The following is a 16985-nucleotide window of genomic DNA, read 5'->3' on the forward strand; positions in this document are numbered from 1 at the left end:
TTTTGGTTTCTCATGCAATACTAAATCAAATGCTACGCTGAAGTTCAGTCAGATTAAATTTTCTGTCTTTTCATTTCTCATTAAAAAATCAAGTTAATCTTACATAATACTTTCCATAAATTAATGTAAACTGCATCACGTCTTCTTACTGTCTCCATGTTTTAATTAGTGTTTCCTAAAAATCTCTTCTACATTTACACAGTCATAAGGTCAGACAAACCTTAGTCAAAACGTTAGGTCTAAAGCCTTTTCCTACAAATTTTTCCTCCTTTCTTAGCACAAATCCCAGATAAAACTTCTTAGCTCTGAAACACAAATCTATACCAAATTCCAGAGTGTATTACCTCAATGCAAAGACAAGGAAGTAGCTGAGAATATTTCAGAGAAGCTGATTTAAAAGATTCCTTCCCTTTTATCTGAAATAAAAAAGACGGTCATGAATCCAGGACGGTAAATGACTTTTAATAAAGCTAAATAAAGATATAGAAGGCCATCTCTTGTAACTATGACCTCAATGAGCATTTCCACCTACAAGTCACCCTCCACCAGTTCAACAAACTGCTTTGAGCTTTAACTCACCACAGCAAATGCCCCTAAATCTTCACAGGTAAACCATTTGTGACACAGGCGAATGTAATAATCCTGATCTCCAAGAAAGTTGGATACATTCACTGATATGATTTTCCTTGCCCTGTCTACGTTATAATCAAACTTCCCAGCTGAAATAAAGAAAATTCAAGCATGAAATTATCACATGTTTATTTATTACTTTATTATTTCTGATTTTGTTATTTCTTTATAAAAGGTATAAAATGTATTTCATGACTTGATGGAGATGAAATTCAACATCTATAGATTATTACCTAGGATATTGGAATTCATTCATTTCATATCATGGCATTCCCAAAGGTATTCTTATTTTACATGATGCAATAATTTCCATGAGAAAAAATTTCAGTTTATTTACTTAAATTAGCACTGGCAATACTGAGAGCCCAGGACACCTAAAGATTGTACCTCAGCTGTGGTACTCAAAATCTTATGTAGTTCATGTATGAATACTTGAAATATACACACTAATACTACTACAAAAGCTGATTATCCTAAGGTTGCAATTTCATTACTTAGAGAATATGTTCAGTTTTATGAGATCTGTCTATAGAAAAAAATATAAAACCAGCAATTCAAAATGCATGAAAAGGACACAACCCTATTTCCAAAAGTTTAACTATTAAATAGGTTGTTAATATCTTTATATGCTATCTAGCATTTCCAAGTCAACATAAAGAAACACATTTTCCAGGACATTACCTATCAGTTACATGGTAATTACAAGTAGTGGTAGTTCTAAATCAACATTTTTTCCCTGCTTATTCAGCTATGAAAACATGTCACTATATAGGTCACCAGAAATACCTGACAGCTTTAAGTTATATAGAAGATCAGCTCACCTGAACAAGATGGAATGTATTTTCCCACATCACTGTTTCGGCAATCTGTGAAACAGAACCAGAGTTTTCTTCAGTGCTGCTTTATTTATAGAACTGTCTAAATAAACTACCAAATTATCCAATAGCTTCCCAACAGGAAATGTATCTCTCATACCCCTTTTTAAAGGCAGATTTATATCCATTCCTAAATAAACAACATAAAAGTACCCTTACCACAAACAGAGATTATATCACAACTTGCCTTAAGGACCTATCTCACCCGTCTGGGGTTTCTACTCGAAAACCTCACCAGCAGTTTAAGGTGGCAATCTAGGATATAACACTGCATTTCTTTACCTAGTACCTAATAATAATTTAAGTAATACTAATAAAAATAATAAAAATATAGCAAGTCAAACATTTATATGCACAGAATAAATCATGGAAATGTAGAGTAAGACTGGTCCTGGTATGCATGATCTACCATCAGTTAAATCAGTGTATTCCAGAACGTGGTTTGGCTTCGCGTTTGGGGTTTTTTGGTTTGGTTTGGGTTTTTTTCTTTGAAAAGATGTTTCTTGAAAAACATCTGGTTTAAGATGTTTTCCTACCTTCCACATAGTATTCCTGACTCAGCTTGACTTCACAGTAATTTGGTACTGTTCTCATGGTCACATAGATGTGTTGTGCTACATTGACTTCAATGCAATTGAATTGTATCTGTACCTGTTTAAAACATTTATAAAATCAAGTTTGTGCATGACTTCCAGAATACATGAAAACCACTGGTTATCAGAGTTAAGCAAGCAATATTATTTGTTTAGATTTATTTATATTTGCAAGGAGCATTAAGTAGTCTCAGATATTGTAGCATTAAGAATGTAAAAGAAGCAGAGAACACTTAATGAAAGGATTTCAAAAAGCGTTATTACTTCTAATCCAGAATGTTGCTATCTTCTTCACTTCCAGAAATCCAAATATATACAAGCTATCAAATAATCCTAAAAGCATACCCAATGCTTACTGAATTTCAAAAACAAAAAGGTCTTTCATACTACCAAAAGTCCAAGTTTGTAGGCAGTTTACAAGCATGGGCATTTGCAGAAGAGGAAAAAAATGTCCGTTGAAAGATTTAATGGCAATTTCAGCTAATTTATTCATTTCAGTAACTGTTTGTGAGAGAGAAAGTAATTTAGGAGACAAAAGTTGAAGTCCAATTATAGCAGGTCATTCTCTCACTGATATCAGAAACTATTAGATTCCATATAGATTTTCATGCTGGATATACTCCTGTTTGGTACAAGCCTTTTGAAGGGTAGAAGATACCTTATCATCCTAGTCACTGAACTGAAACTAAGAAAATTTCGTTAAATATGTTTGCCAAGTCTCACCTACGAAACTTACCTTGCTCTGAAAGCTTCCAATTGTTTATTGCTGGTCCTGCATTGCCAACAGAGACATTTGATCATCACATGGTACTATAGAGTGTAAACTGCAATTGCAGTTTGGGAGAGGAACTTTGTTTCATGTGTGCAATCAATATAACATCAAGTAACACATTTTGTATGGGATTACTAACAGTTATCCACCAGTAATTAAAAGCAAAAATTCATCTCTTTTAAACAGTTGGTCAAGGATGTTTGGTTTTTTTTTTCCAGTTGCAAATTTTAATAACAAATACTTCTGGGTTTCATTTAGTAAAAAATTATACTCTGCTCTTGCAATTATTACCACAAATTTAAGACAGATGTGCACAAGTGCTTAGGCACTTGGCTGTCTTCTAGATGTTTAAATTCCATTGACATGGTTGGACTTAAATTAATCATATGGATGCACTTAAAATCCCTGTGGCATTGTACTTCCTATCAATTTGAGATACAAAAGTTTCCCCACAATTTGGTGGGCACAAAAACAAAGCCAGCAAGATTGATATGAAAATTAGGCTTTGGAGAGGCACCTTCTCTTGGAAAAAGGTAAGTGGAAGAAGTATGAAAATGGTAGAGAATTGAATTTATGGGTTATAAAAGGACATTTTTCTATGGTGTTTCATTTGGCAATGCTGAAGCATACATTTAATTGCAGTTTTCTGCAAAGTCAATAGGAGAAGAAAATGAGAGAGAAAAGAATTTTTTTTTCAAATGTTCATCAACATTTTAGTGAAAAACAATCCAAAAAAAAGAGAGTTTACCTTCTTTCCATTAAGAAGCTTGCTTTTTTTCCTAGCAAATCTCACATTTGTGCATTGAGATTGCTGTGTGCCCAGTGAAAAAGAACATATTTCCAGCCCACGGATATTTTCTGAAATGAGTTAAGAATAGATTTCAAAAATATAATTTGAGCATCTTTAAGAAAAACAAAAAATAAATGAAAATATACCATGTCATAAGCTTTTTTTCTAGGTGAAAGGTACATGTTAAAAAAGGGGCATTATATATAACGCATGCATGGGGGTGGGAGCAAGGTTTTAATACAGATAGCTGTACACTGAAGCTTTATTTATGCAAATTAAAAAAATAAAATTATTAACTCCGAGTGAAGCACACCAGGAAATATCTCAACGGTAACACACTAAGCACATGAATGGCAGGGTGTTAGTAAAAATAGACTATATGTCCAAAAGTTTGAGTGCTTTCATTCTATTTTAGTGCAGAATTGTAACTTCAGACACATAAACTGTTTCTCCTGTTGGGGCAGTTGCTCATGTCTGAGTCACCAGGCAGAGAAAATCAGCCTGTGTGTGTGCATGCACAAGCGTCAGAGCAAGAACGAAAAGGGCAGCAGTATGCTTGGGGCATTGGTAGAGGACAAGTTAAGTCTATTACGTCAAAAGTAAAAATTCAGTTGTCTTGAATTCATTATGTTAGTTCTCATCCCCTCAAGAAGGGCCAGGGTTTTCACAAAAAATATCTTTCTGATGTAATTACATGAAAACAGTTTTGACACAAATGTTGCAATATGGAACAAAATTTGGCTGAACAGCTATAAACAAAAAAGTAAACAGAAATTATTCAGTAGCAAATCTGTTTCCTACCATCCAGACTCAGAGTTCCCTTAATGTTCAAATGGAGAGAGCATGGGCTTCCTTGGACACATTTCATCACTGTTGAGATCTTCATGCTTTTCAGTACCATAGAAGACAAAGATGCAGGAGCATCATGGCAGAAGCTGTTAAAAATGCCACCTGCAAATACAAATACAAAGAAAGAGAAATCTCATTGTGCATAGGATATCTGACCGAGAGAAATCACCAAAGGCAAAGCTCCAGCTCCACTGAGATCAGTAGCAAAGCCAGTACTTTACCTAAGACTCCCCACATGGCCAACAGAGCTGGTTGGCTTCACTAGCAATGCAAGTGGGGGTTGAAAAACCACATTACAGATGGGGTTTGATAATAAATTTCCTGGGTTAGGGAAGTGTTGACCCACAAGAGGAAGGATTCACACTTAGTTAAGGCTAGCAGAGTGAACTTAGACTAACAGTGTTTTTAAATAATCAGATCTGCTAGATTGTGTCTAGACTAAAAGTTTATTTAAACTTCTTTTCGAAACCATTACTTGTATATTGTGAGAACTCTCATAGGTAGTATTTTAATTTTAGGATTGGCTGATGGTCTCAACTACTGTTAAAATTTCATTTTCACACAAGAGGGCACCATTGCATTCCTAGTAATGGAAAAATCCCTTACATCTACAGGATTTCCTTCTTTTCTAAAACCAGAAGAGCAAGAGCACAATAAATATTATCCAGGCCTTCAAGTTGTAAACAGTAGGCATGGAATGCAGCTACTGTGTCTCATCTTATTTTCTTATGCAAATTTAGTTATCCAAAAACCTAAAGACATCTGTTTGCACAGCCACCTTCTGTAGGCCAATGCAAAAGAAAAAAACAGTCTTAAGGTCCCAGTTCCCTTCAGTTTGCCGTATTTCATCTCTTTCTACTTCTCAGACTGCCCTGAACAGAAATCAGTTATTTATTCATCAATTGATATTGGTACACTGGGTTTAATCCCCAGTGAATTCCTTGGGCTTCTCTACCTCACATACATTGTTTGTAGTCCCAAAAAATAAGAGTTCAAGAAAATATCAGAACAAATAGTCAGGGATTTTTTTTCCCTTGGTTTTGTGGTGTACAATGCAGTACACCTCATTTTAGCCGTAACTACATCATAGCCATTTTGAAATATTTCTTACCCTTCCAACTTGAGCACACAGCATGAAAGTTAAAAGACACCCAAATAAAACAAAGCATTTCACTGCATATTCTCCATTTGCCTCCTTTGGGACAGGCTGGAAGAACAAAATAAAATCTGACTCTTATTAGTCATATGGCTGAACATACTCCTAGGAGGACTTCGGCTAGTTTGGGGAAGAACATAGTATGAAACAGCAGTGCCTTGATACTGTGCTTGCTATAAAATACAGGATAACTCTCTTAAATCATCAGGAAAAGGTGCATCCCTCAATATCTAGCCAAGAATTGTTGTCAAGCACAGATACCCACGAACTCACACAGAAGACACATCCACAGTTCTCACAGAAGAAGGGTAGGATGTGGAGAAAGAAGGGCAAAACTTCTCCTTCCTTACTCCTCCAACCCCTCCAATGAAGGAAAGTGCTCTAAATTTAAAGACTGAAAGTGTATTAACCTGCACAGGACCTCTTTTTATGTTATGAGATCCTCACTTTCACAGTGTCCAGTTGCAGCTGAAGCCCATTATCAGGGACTGATACATGCAGAGTGTGAAGATAGACTGACATGAGTGTGGTACCTTGGCTTGATTCTGTCAGGCATTAAGGTGCCCTCACACTTGGTATGAGGAAAAATAAACCTTGCATGATACACATCAAAAGTCAGAAAAGACAAACACTTCACACCTGAACATCCACTCCATTATCCTGGAGTTTTTTGCCATTAAGCATCTTTTGGAGGCAACAGGATATGCTGATATGAACCAAATGGAAAGGAGTGGAAAAACAAAGACATTTTACCTCAACTGACAGTGAAATCAACACTCAATTATTCAAGGTAATATTGGCAATAAGAGAGGACAATTTGTGCAAACCAAAGAAAAAACACAGATCATTCAAAATACACAAACTAGAACTTAAGAGCAGTAGAGTACAATGACTTTTGAAGAATTTGTAAACGTATTTCCACAGAGATGATGAAGCCTTAAGAAACACAGTGCACAGCAGCCAGATCTGAACACTATATCCCGTGTTCCAAGAGTGGGTGGTATAACAATCCTGAAGAGTTATTGTACAATACCAAATCAATCCACTCACAGTCAATTGGGAAATTATTATATTGCAGAACTACCTGATAATTATTACTAATAACGTGATGAGTGATGATTAGTTTTAGCTCTGACTCTTTGCTCAAAAAGATATTCTCTTGGCTGCATCGTATGACACACATTTGTAGCTACTAAATGTCATCCAGGAGCAACTCTTTCTGCTCATTTCCTTGGTTATTGGTGTAAGTTTCTTCATCCAGGCCTAATCTTTCTTATTCCCATGTCTGTGTAGAAATAATTTAAGGGAAGAGCAATGTGTGTGTATATATACATATATGTATATATACACACACATTGTCAAAGCTGACAAATCTTCACAAAGTGTTCTCTTCGGGTGAATTTGACTGTATTATTTGACCCTACTTATTTTTAGGAGAGACTCTCATGACTTAATTGAATTTGGTCCCTAGTTATTACTGCCTGAGGTATGGTATTGTCAGATGTAACAGTCTTGGAACTATCCCAGAAGAATTCTAAGTCATATCTAGGTGCAATGCTGTCATTGGATCAGTATCAGGCAGCTGCACAAACACAGTTTTAAAGACTACTCTCTGTCTGTAAGTGGGGACACTGTCTTCCTTGATTATGGTTTCTACCTTCAAACTGAGAATAAATAAGTATTACACTGGATAAAATGAAATGACTCTTCCACTTTTGATGTTTTTCCATTAATTTTATGATGCACTTTGAGAATTGCATAAGATGCTGCAAAACTCATTAATAATAATTTAAATGGACCATATCATGCATGAGGATATTAGTTTTGGATCACAATAAATATACGATACAAGGAAGAGCTGCCAGAAAACTATTTTCATTCTATAAATCATGAGTACGAGACTCATTTCTGACTAATTCTTCAGTAAGCTCTTACCTTATCATCTTTTAATCCCCCCACTTAGATAGTTTCCTCTGGAACACACACCTCTTTCGTTTTCTCACGAGTAGTATGATCTATACCCCAGAGGACATAAAGAGACGTCTTGCTACACAAACCACCTGTGGAGTGAATCTTGCCTAAATTTTATGTTTATGAATTATAACTGTAATTAGCCCTACATGAGAGAGTGATTGTTGCTGTAAGATTCCTTAATTACGGACACATGTTAGCCCAGGCATAGAGAACCCAAGGCTTATTATGCAGCATGTAGACACTTTCCTTGTACTCTTGCCATCAGCTCAACCACAGCAGATTATTTTTTTAATCTGATGATGCAGCAATCAACCCAGAACTGTCATGACAGCAAAACGCACCTTATATACACTTGGATAATAGAAGCCAGAGATAAGCCGTGAATACACAATAGAAATGATTAGATGGTTAATTTGCAGCCTCAGGCAAGACGATGAAATTGAAGAAGAGCAAAAAAAGTTGCAGCAAAAACCCATTAATGACAGGTCCAGGCTAATACTCAATAGAAAATCCTAACTGTTTTTTTGTTTGATACTTTTTTCCTGCAAGAATTGTAAGAATTTGAATGACAGTGCTACATCTGTGAGCACATCTAAAGCATGCTAAAATTGCTTCACTGGAGCATCATTCTATGAGCATAAATTACAGTGGCATTTCAAACCTATTTGCATGCGATTTACCACAGTATCTGCTGCATTTGTGCATTATGATGATTCAACAAAGCTCACAAACAAACTAGATATACTCTCCTAAGATAACCATACGGTGCACTTCAGTTAATAAATACCAAAATTTGCTACTTAAAAAGTACTTACATCAATTATGAAATTGATTAAATTTCAGGCTGAGAGCCTGTGATATATGTGATATACTGTGCCAAATTATGGAAATTAGTCTACACCCACTGTTGCACAAGTGAAGTAGGATGAAGACTGAAAAAATGTTTTTTCGTCAGTCCTATAAGGCTGAGTCATCCTACATGTCACTAGTATTAAAGATAGCTGATAAGTCATTTTCAGGCAGCAGGGAAAACCTACAACCAGCTCTGTTTCACGTACATCGTGTTGTGAGATAAGGATCTTTGGTTTACAAACTTTTCAGTGCCCAAAGTCTATATCCAGCTAAGAGCCAAACATCTAGTTTAAGCTTATGTGCGTCATCTAAGCATCTTTGGTAGCCAACAGGGAGGGAGAACCCCTCTCGCCTCCCTCCCAGCTCATAATTCACCTTGTTCTAAGGTGGGTAGAATGAATCACTACCTCGTGGTACCTACAGTGAGTCTCCACTATCTAGATCTGCATTTGTGTAATACCCAGCACAGATTTTAACTCATAACCAAGTGTCCTTCCCTCTGACACCTGGGGGAAGGGTTCGGCTTCCTCAGCCTGTGCTGCCTGAGGGCATGGAGGCATGCTTCAGCTGCGCAGAGCAGAGGTCCACTCCCATTTCTCTCTTCTTCTAAGACTCCTTCCACACAGTTTGTGTAACTAGCAGCTCAGCTGCCTGATCCTAAGAAGTTTAATTCACAGTCCTTGAACCAACCGCCAACAGCTCACTCTGCTCACTGGCAGAAGACCAGACACTTTATTCAAGTGGGACTTTGGACTGCCTCCCTTCCACGGCCGTGTCCCTTCTCTCTGCCTCAAAGCGTTTCCCACAAATGACATGCTTTCAGAGTAAGACTCATGACAGCTGACATTCAGCTCACGCCCCATGCCATAGCATCAGCATCTCACACGCTCATGGCTCAGCGCTGCAGCTTCTCCCTTTCTGTGGACTCTCTGCCACGGGGATGCAGGAAAGGCGCTGTGGAGACAAGTGATGCTGAGAGCTGGGCCTCCAGCAGCACTGACCTCAGGGGGATGCCTGCAAGGCAGCTGCCTTATGCTTCCCTGTCAAGTGATGGTGTGCACTGGAGGAGCAACTGGTGGAGGCTTCAGAGTTCAGGCAATCCAAGAGCCTGTTTTATTACTGGAGGCAATAATAATAAATAGAATCAATAAAACATGTCAAATAACTAAGCAAATTCTCCCAATGACCATTTATGGTAAGGAAGACCATAAAGAAAGAACACACAGTCGTTATTAACCTATTGTTTATCAGAGCTTACCAATTTCCAGTGTTTTGTACAAGGAAACTGGTGGGAAATACCCTGTCATGACAGTGATCTGATGTCACCAGGAAAGTGGATTTATTATCAGCAATGAATTATCTTTATTTCTCAAAAGCAAATTAGTAAAAACGTGAATGATGTATACTCACTGGAAGGTTTGCTTTTACAATGAATCCCCTGCAAATAGAAAAAAAATATTATAAAAGCTGAGGTAGCAATAAAAACAAATGTTGCTAAGTTATTGTACACAAATATAAACATATCTTAAACAAGTATACATGTTCAAAGTCCATAGCACAAATCATTTTCAAGATAAGAAAAAAAAAGATTTTCAAACACAGTGAAAATGCATATCACTACTGCATATGACAACCTAACATGTGGAGGGACACAAGATCAGCATTATCCTTCTTTTCATGTATTTCTGCTGAGATGTAATTGTTATAACAAGTATAACAGTTCCAACAAATACAGGCATCATTTTACAAGGTACTGCCATTCACACTGACCAATAGCTTATTTATTGTTTTGTTACCATGGACTGCTTCATACCAGGGTAAACGAAGCACTTCTAATATTATATCATTTTCAGAAGATCACACTAGGCCAATGGAAGGAAGTATTACAGTAATTGCAAATGAAGTTTAGAAACAAGACTTGTCTTTTTATTTCTGAGAACCATATGGCTCCAAATCCCAGAAATTAAATTACTCAGGCACAATACTTACCACTGTAAGAGGCAACGTGAACCCAATACTGAGATTTTTAAAAGTTTCCAGCTATCTTTCAGACAGACTGCATCCATTTTCCCAATAAAATAAACCCTTAACCACACACTAAAATTTTTGTAGAGTATAAAAATAACAGCTCTTAATTTGAATACTATGCAGGACATTCTAAAGAAAGGCTATTTCTTAGCCAGCAAATATGTTTTCTCCTGTTCTGGCATTCAAGTTTCTGACACATTACTTATACCAGTATTTCTTTGTATGCAGCATATATGTTCCCCTCTGCTTTCCTTTAAAACCTGTGTCTCATTCACAGATACATACACTTTTGTCACACCCACAGAAGGAGCAGGCATCACCCTGTCTCCTCTCTTCTTGGGTGGACTGGGAGCTCTCCGTTCTTTTAAAACATTTTAGGATCTTGTCGATAAGCCAACAACCTGTGAGTTTGAGAGCCAGCAAAACTCTCTCAGTGGACACCGGGCAGTTTTCAAGTTGTAGAAAAACACAGAGGCTGCAGACTGGGTAAGTATTAGCACATCATAAAATAATTATTGCTTGGTCTTCCTGGAGGCTTTCATCACAGGCAGCTCTGTCCTCCTCATGAATGCAGCTGGAGAGCAAAATCCTGTTACTGCTCCAGGTGAGAAATGACAGCAGGTTGACTACCCTATGACAGCTGCCTAGAGTACCCAAGAAGTGTGTTTTCTGTCCTTCATCACTGCTTTTAAGTTTTTTGTTAGATAACTCTGTTTTTCAAGCAGGCCTTTGGAAAACCAGTGACCAGTATTTAACCTGTATTAGTTCTCATTCTTTTGTCCTTTTGGCACTTTTATTTTTAATAATAACTTCTGGAGGTGAGTTGTCATCTTTTACGATTGGCTGTTTGTCACTATTACTCATAAAAGTTCAGAAGCATAAAAGGTGATATTTTAAACCACTTTTTATAATAAGACAGAGATGGTCATATACTTACATAGACTGAAGATTATAAAAATTACTTGTGACATTGCTAAAGACATGTCTTTGGCTGCTTCTACACAATACTACAACAACACTCAAAGAAGTAGGCCGTGTTGCAATAGGACAAGGGGTAATAGTTTTAAACTAAAAGCGGGGAGATTTAGATTAGACATGAGGAAGACAGGTTTTACGATGACGGTGCTGAGACACTGGCACAGGTTGCCCAGAGAAGTTGTGCATGCTCCATCCCTGGAAACATTCAAGGCCAGGCTGGATGGGGCTCTGAGCAACCTGATCTCCTTGAAGATGTCCCTGCTCATTGCAGGGGGGTTGGACTAGATGACCTTGGAAGGTCCCTTCCAACCCAAGCTACTCTATGATTCTACGAGTCTATAAAGGAAATCAAACTTGTTTACATAACTCTTCTAAAACTGGAGTACTTCTATTTCAGTGGTTTCATAAATTCCTCAAATCCCCCTGAAGGACTGAAAAATGTAACTGGTGCAACTTCACTTCTGCTGTAACGAGTTCATAGAAATATTTGTCATTTATGAATTACTTCTGCCTCTCCCAAAAAAGCTTCATTGGTAGTTTGCTGATTCTCCCAGTGCACATTCATCAATAGAAAGAAGACTGCAGCTTTCTGAATAATTAAGTGCAACACTAAACCAATAAAAGTGGAACATGCCAGCTCATATAAAACCCCACCGGAATTTTAACCACTGTTTCAAGGCCCTCCCTTTGAATTATTTCTAATAAAACCCCGCTGGAATACGCAGAAGGACAATTTGAATTCAGTCTCTTTACTTGAGGTTCTCCATGGCCTTAGGAAGTAGAATAGACAAATATACAAAATGACTGCAAAAAAATTGAGTGAGTGAGTTAGGGAGCTAGCTTTCTTGGTGAGAAAACCTAACTGTTGGATGAACTAATTACTGAGACACTGCTTACTGGAAGAAATTAATCTCTCATGGGGTTGATAATTTAGCAAATTACTTCCCATTTTGCAGCCAGACTATTGAAAATATTTTGGTTAGATGGCTTGAGAAATTTTCCAATTCCCAGTCAAAATTTCTTAGAATATCATCTTTAAGATAATTTCTCCAAACATTCTTTCTGGTTACAATCATGGTGCAAAAATACATCAGGAATAAATCAAGATCCCATTGAAGTTAACAACAAAAATCTCACAAAACTCAGAGGATTCAGACTTTTACTTGGAGAAGGCCAGTGTTTTGGAGCCCCTGTTACGACACCTGGAAAATGTAAATCATATATAAATAAATTAAGTTATAAACATTAAAAAAAGCTACCCACTTCTGTAGGGCTGTGAGACAATGAAGAAATCCTCCTATACCTTCTAGTCTATCCTAATTAAATCTTGTTTTTCACTATTGCTCAGATGAATCCTACCATCTGAGTACTTTCCAGTACCATCTTGCATTTATTTGCTTATCTTCTCCATTGGAAAAAAAGAAACGTATCCATCAGTTATTTTTATTCTGGTAGGGAGATGTTTTGACATTCTTGGGCACTTGGTTTCGTTCTGGGTGAAGAGTTGTTGGGAAGTTTTACATAAATAATCAAACATTTGCACAAACATTTGCCAGTTACAGCAAGCATTTGGTCACAGTCTAATTCCTTTTTTTTATTAAATGTTTCTTTTTTATTGTATGATGCCAGGGGGGTGGGGTGGAATTTTCTTTTATAATCATTTTGCAAAATAGCCAAAAGAGACCATTTGTCTCAAAGAAGGACTCAAATAAATTAATGAAGTTCCTCTCCCACTTTCCGTATCTTCTATTTTCAGGAATTTTCAGTGATGAATGCAATAGAAAAACATAACACACTAAAAGCAGAATGGAAATTTTCTTCCCCTTTCACAAATGCTGTGGGTGTCTTTTATGCAAAAATAAGATCCTGAACATGATAGTACATTTTATTCCTATACAGAGAGCATCTTTGATTCATATCTGCTTAGGGCAAGAGTCTAAGCAAAATATACTTACACAATGCAGAAACAGTTAGGGATTTTCCTATTTCTCTAGGGTTTTCCCCGTTTGTGGTATTACTCAACTGTAGCTAGAGGTTATCTGAACAGACACCAACAATGCGCAGCATTCTGAATAGAAGGTGTGGTGCCAACTTTTTAGCTAGCACAGCAACTTCTCCTTAATCTGAGCCAATTGTAATATCACATTGTTTTATTTAAAGAACATAGAGAAGAAAGTGAGATCAGCAGACGCAGACTTAGATTTGGGGGCACAGAGAATATTTTCATGAATTAAAATTGCCAAGGAAAAAACCCAAAGATTAGATGTGCTTCCCATTTCTTCTTAAATCTCCAGGCACTGAATCAAGCGCATAAGTGTGGAAATGATTCCCTGAATGTTCGGTCATGCAGAAAAGATTCTAAGGCAAATTTGGTTTTACAGTCTACCTATTAGTTCTGTTGTACCTTGTTCATAGAAGCAATGGTGGCAGCTCTTCCATAATTCCATCAGGAATAGTAATAAGCCCGAAAATGCCTTAAAATGTGTTCTTTAATTGGGATCTTGTTGTCAGACACTTAACATTCATTCATTAAAATGCCTACATTAGAGTCAATGAATGTACGGTGGACAGTTTTTCGTCCTATTGCCCACATTCCTACTTTATGTTCGACTGTAAGACAGGGCAGAGAAAAAGGAACATGACCATATTCTGACATTTCCCTCTATTCCAACAATTTCTGTTCTTTCACCACCATTAAAAAGTGTTGTCTTAATGTGGTGTGGTCTTGCAATAACCGACGCGCAAATTGTAGCCAAAAGGCTGATAGAAGTGGTGAATCTAATCATGTTCTTTTTCATTTCCAGTCAAGAGGTGATGCTCTGCAGAAATCCATCTTATTCTGCACACAATTAGAAAGGATCTCCAGGATCACTGGATCTAGCCCCCTGATAACCACAGATGCTACATCATCTAATCCCTTTCAAAAACTGGTGAAGCTTCATTTTAAAATCTGTCGGGTTTCCGTGTGCACTGCTCCAATAGCCGAGGCTACTCCAGAAGCCCTGTTCTCTGACAGCACCAAATCTTTTCATTTCTAATTTAAACACAGAAATGGCCAGCTTGTATTGACTTCTGATTGTACCCATTATCTTTCCACTTAAATAGATGCTTTTCACCCTGGAATTTACTTTCAATTTATCCACAGCCAGTAATATAACTTTTCTCAGCTTTTTTGTGGCCTATAAAAGCCAAGCTCTTTTATTCCTCTCTAATAAAGGCTTTCCTTCTTACCATCACCCTTCTCAGCAGCTATTTCTACTTTAATGCATCTTTCCCAATGGAGTGACGAGAACCATACACCATTCTGAAGATGGTTTCCTACGAGGGTTCATTTGTTACCTTGTAAAGTGGTGATATTCTTTGTCTCATTTGGGAGCGCCACAACCATGTCAAATCAGTAGTTATCCTCCGATACAGAGAGGGAGGTACTTACCCCTTTCTACGTAGGCAATCTGCCAGCAGCCTTCTTTTCTCCATCTGCTCACCCCTTTATGTTCATGGAGGGAAGAGCCAACAGATGCTGGGTCATAAGAGCCCTAAATGATTTCTCATGGCCTCTAGTGAAAGACTTGACAATGCTAATGTGATCTCGATCACCTCCATAAAGAAAAGGTCTTTGAGCAGCGGACAGCCACATGCAAAGTGTTATGGATCTATAGAATTTAAACACTTTGGATGGAAACAGAGAGGATTTAGAGCTGCATCATAAGCTCCTCAGACTATAAACAAATGACTGTAATTTCTTTCTACGTTCAGTCCCAGAAACTATCTAGGGTGAACTTAACAAATGGAAAAAACTGAGTATGCTTTAGCTTTTTCCAGCGCTATTTTCATAGGTGAATGAGATAATGACTTTGCACTTTACATGATGCTGGTGGAGACTCGAACCTCACAGGAATTTTCTCATTCTGTTCTTCTAAAGGTCACCCCTGTATTTATCTTACCAAATGTAAGGAAAGAGAATTCTTTATAGCAAGAGAAAGCACGGAGATAATATAATGATTCCTGTCCCACTAAAAAAAAATTAAAAATAAAAAATAAAAAAAAGAAAAAAAGTCAACTATATCAAGGTCAAGTGTTTCTAAAAAAAAGCATGTTATTGGCAATGTGTGAAAAGAAAAAACTAATAGGCCTACAGAACACACTTGGCAATTGAACAGAGTTGTGGTTATATTTACTCAGAACCAGAGGTATTATATGATAAATACAAACAATATGAAAATTTAGAACTCTTAAAAATTCATAGTTAGTATTGCTGATACAGCATCTCAAAAATACCTTTTCTCAATAGGAGCAACTGCATTTGTTTTGATGTCATGCGTAATTACTTTCATTGCCAAGGTAAAACTATCTTACTGATGATCCTTCTTAATTTTCCGCAAACCACAAGGTTGCTCTTCAACTTTGACTGACAATGTGGTAATCAGATACATGTAAACAGTGTGCAATGGGATCAGCTAAGCAATAGTAGAATGAAATATTCGGACTGTCATCCATGCAGAAAAAAAATAGGCACCTGAACTTATGGCAAAGCATTATTTTAGACTACTTGGAACTATTGCTTCTACGATACTGCCTTGATATTGCTGGAATTTTTTTACAGAATGCTAAAAACAAAACATCAGACTCATGCCTATACGTTATCCTGCTCTGAGCCTCTCTGTGTGCATTCTAAGCTGAACAAAAACGAGCCCATCACATTAGTGCAGTGCTGAACCTGAGAGGATAAGTACTACTGAGAAGTGGGATGTTAAGCTCAGGCTCAGTACAGTGCTAACGAGGTCACACACTTATTGAATGAGAGCTGGCTTGTGTCCAACAGAGCAAGGTAACATCTGCCTGTTTTAACGACATATTAATATTTTCTCAACTAAATGGTGAACTGATGATGAACAAACAGGGAAGAGGTTATTTGGTTTACTGCTTCAGTAAGGCTCCACAGCAGTCTAAAAGATAGCCTTGTACCAGTCTTTGTTTCCTGCACCGTTTGCCATTTCACATGTACATGCAAATGTATGGACCTGTCCTCCATAACCTGCTGATTGTCACAAGGCCAACATTTCAGCTACAGCCCAGCAGTACCCCAGTAGTGCAGGAGCAATTACTAACATGAGACCCTCATGCCCCTTAGGTTTTTGTCCTTCACTTTACCTGCAACTACTCAGGTATAACAGAGATTTCTGTTTTCAAGTCAGTATGTTCTTCCTCCTGTACTGTATTGATGCAGAGAAACCCTGTTTCCATATTTTAAATGGACTGTCCCATATTTTGGCTGGACCACATGTGGCATGTAACGTTTTCTGACCATTACTGTGGCTGCTGGATCCCTTTTACAAAGACAAACAAGTGAAAGAGTTGGCAGCACAGTAATTATATTTCCGGGAACACTTTGCAGTGATGTGCATTTTTCCTATAAGTGAATGCACAGTCAAAACAATATTGCTTTCATCCTCACAAATAGGAAGAAAATTCCCTCCTTGTATTTTTT

At 37.3% G+C, this 16985-nt stretch overlaps 1 protein-coding gene across 1 annotated transcript in view; it reads right to left on the reverse strand.

The window, feature by feature from the left end:
• IL17REL (interleukin 17 receptor E like) overlaps positions 1 to 16985 on the reverse strand; it is a 43342-nt gene that overhangs the window by 14766 nt on the left and 11591 nt on the right. Inside the window, exons 2-8 of the mRNA XM_065658274.1 lie at positions 9902 to 9929; positions 4462 to 4611; positions 3619 to 3728; positions 2042 to 2156; positions 1452 to 1496; positions 580 to 719; positions 345 to 416 (exon numbers count right to left, since the gene is read on the reverse strand). Of these exons, the coding sequence (XP_065514346.1) occupies positions 345 to 416; positions 580 to 719; positions 1452 to 1496; positions 2042 to 2156; positions 3619 to 3728; positions 4462 to 4611; positions 9902 to 9929 (660 nt within the window). The remainder of the gene's footprint in view (positions 1 to 344; positions 417 to 579; positions 720 to 1451; positions 1497 to 2041; positions 2157 to 3618; positions 3729 to 4461; positions 4612 to 9901; positions 9930 to 16985) is intronic.

The sequence above is a fragment of the Caloenas nicobarica genome, chromosome 1, assembly GCF_036013445.1.
Source record: "Caloenas nicobarica isolate bCalNic1 chromosome 1, bCalNic1.hap1, whole genome shotgun sequence".
Taxonomy (NCBI): domain Eukaryota; kingdom Metazoa; phylum Chordata; class Aves; order Columbiformes; family Columbidae; genus Caloenas; species Caloenas nicobarica.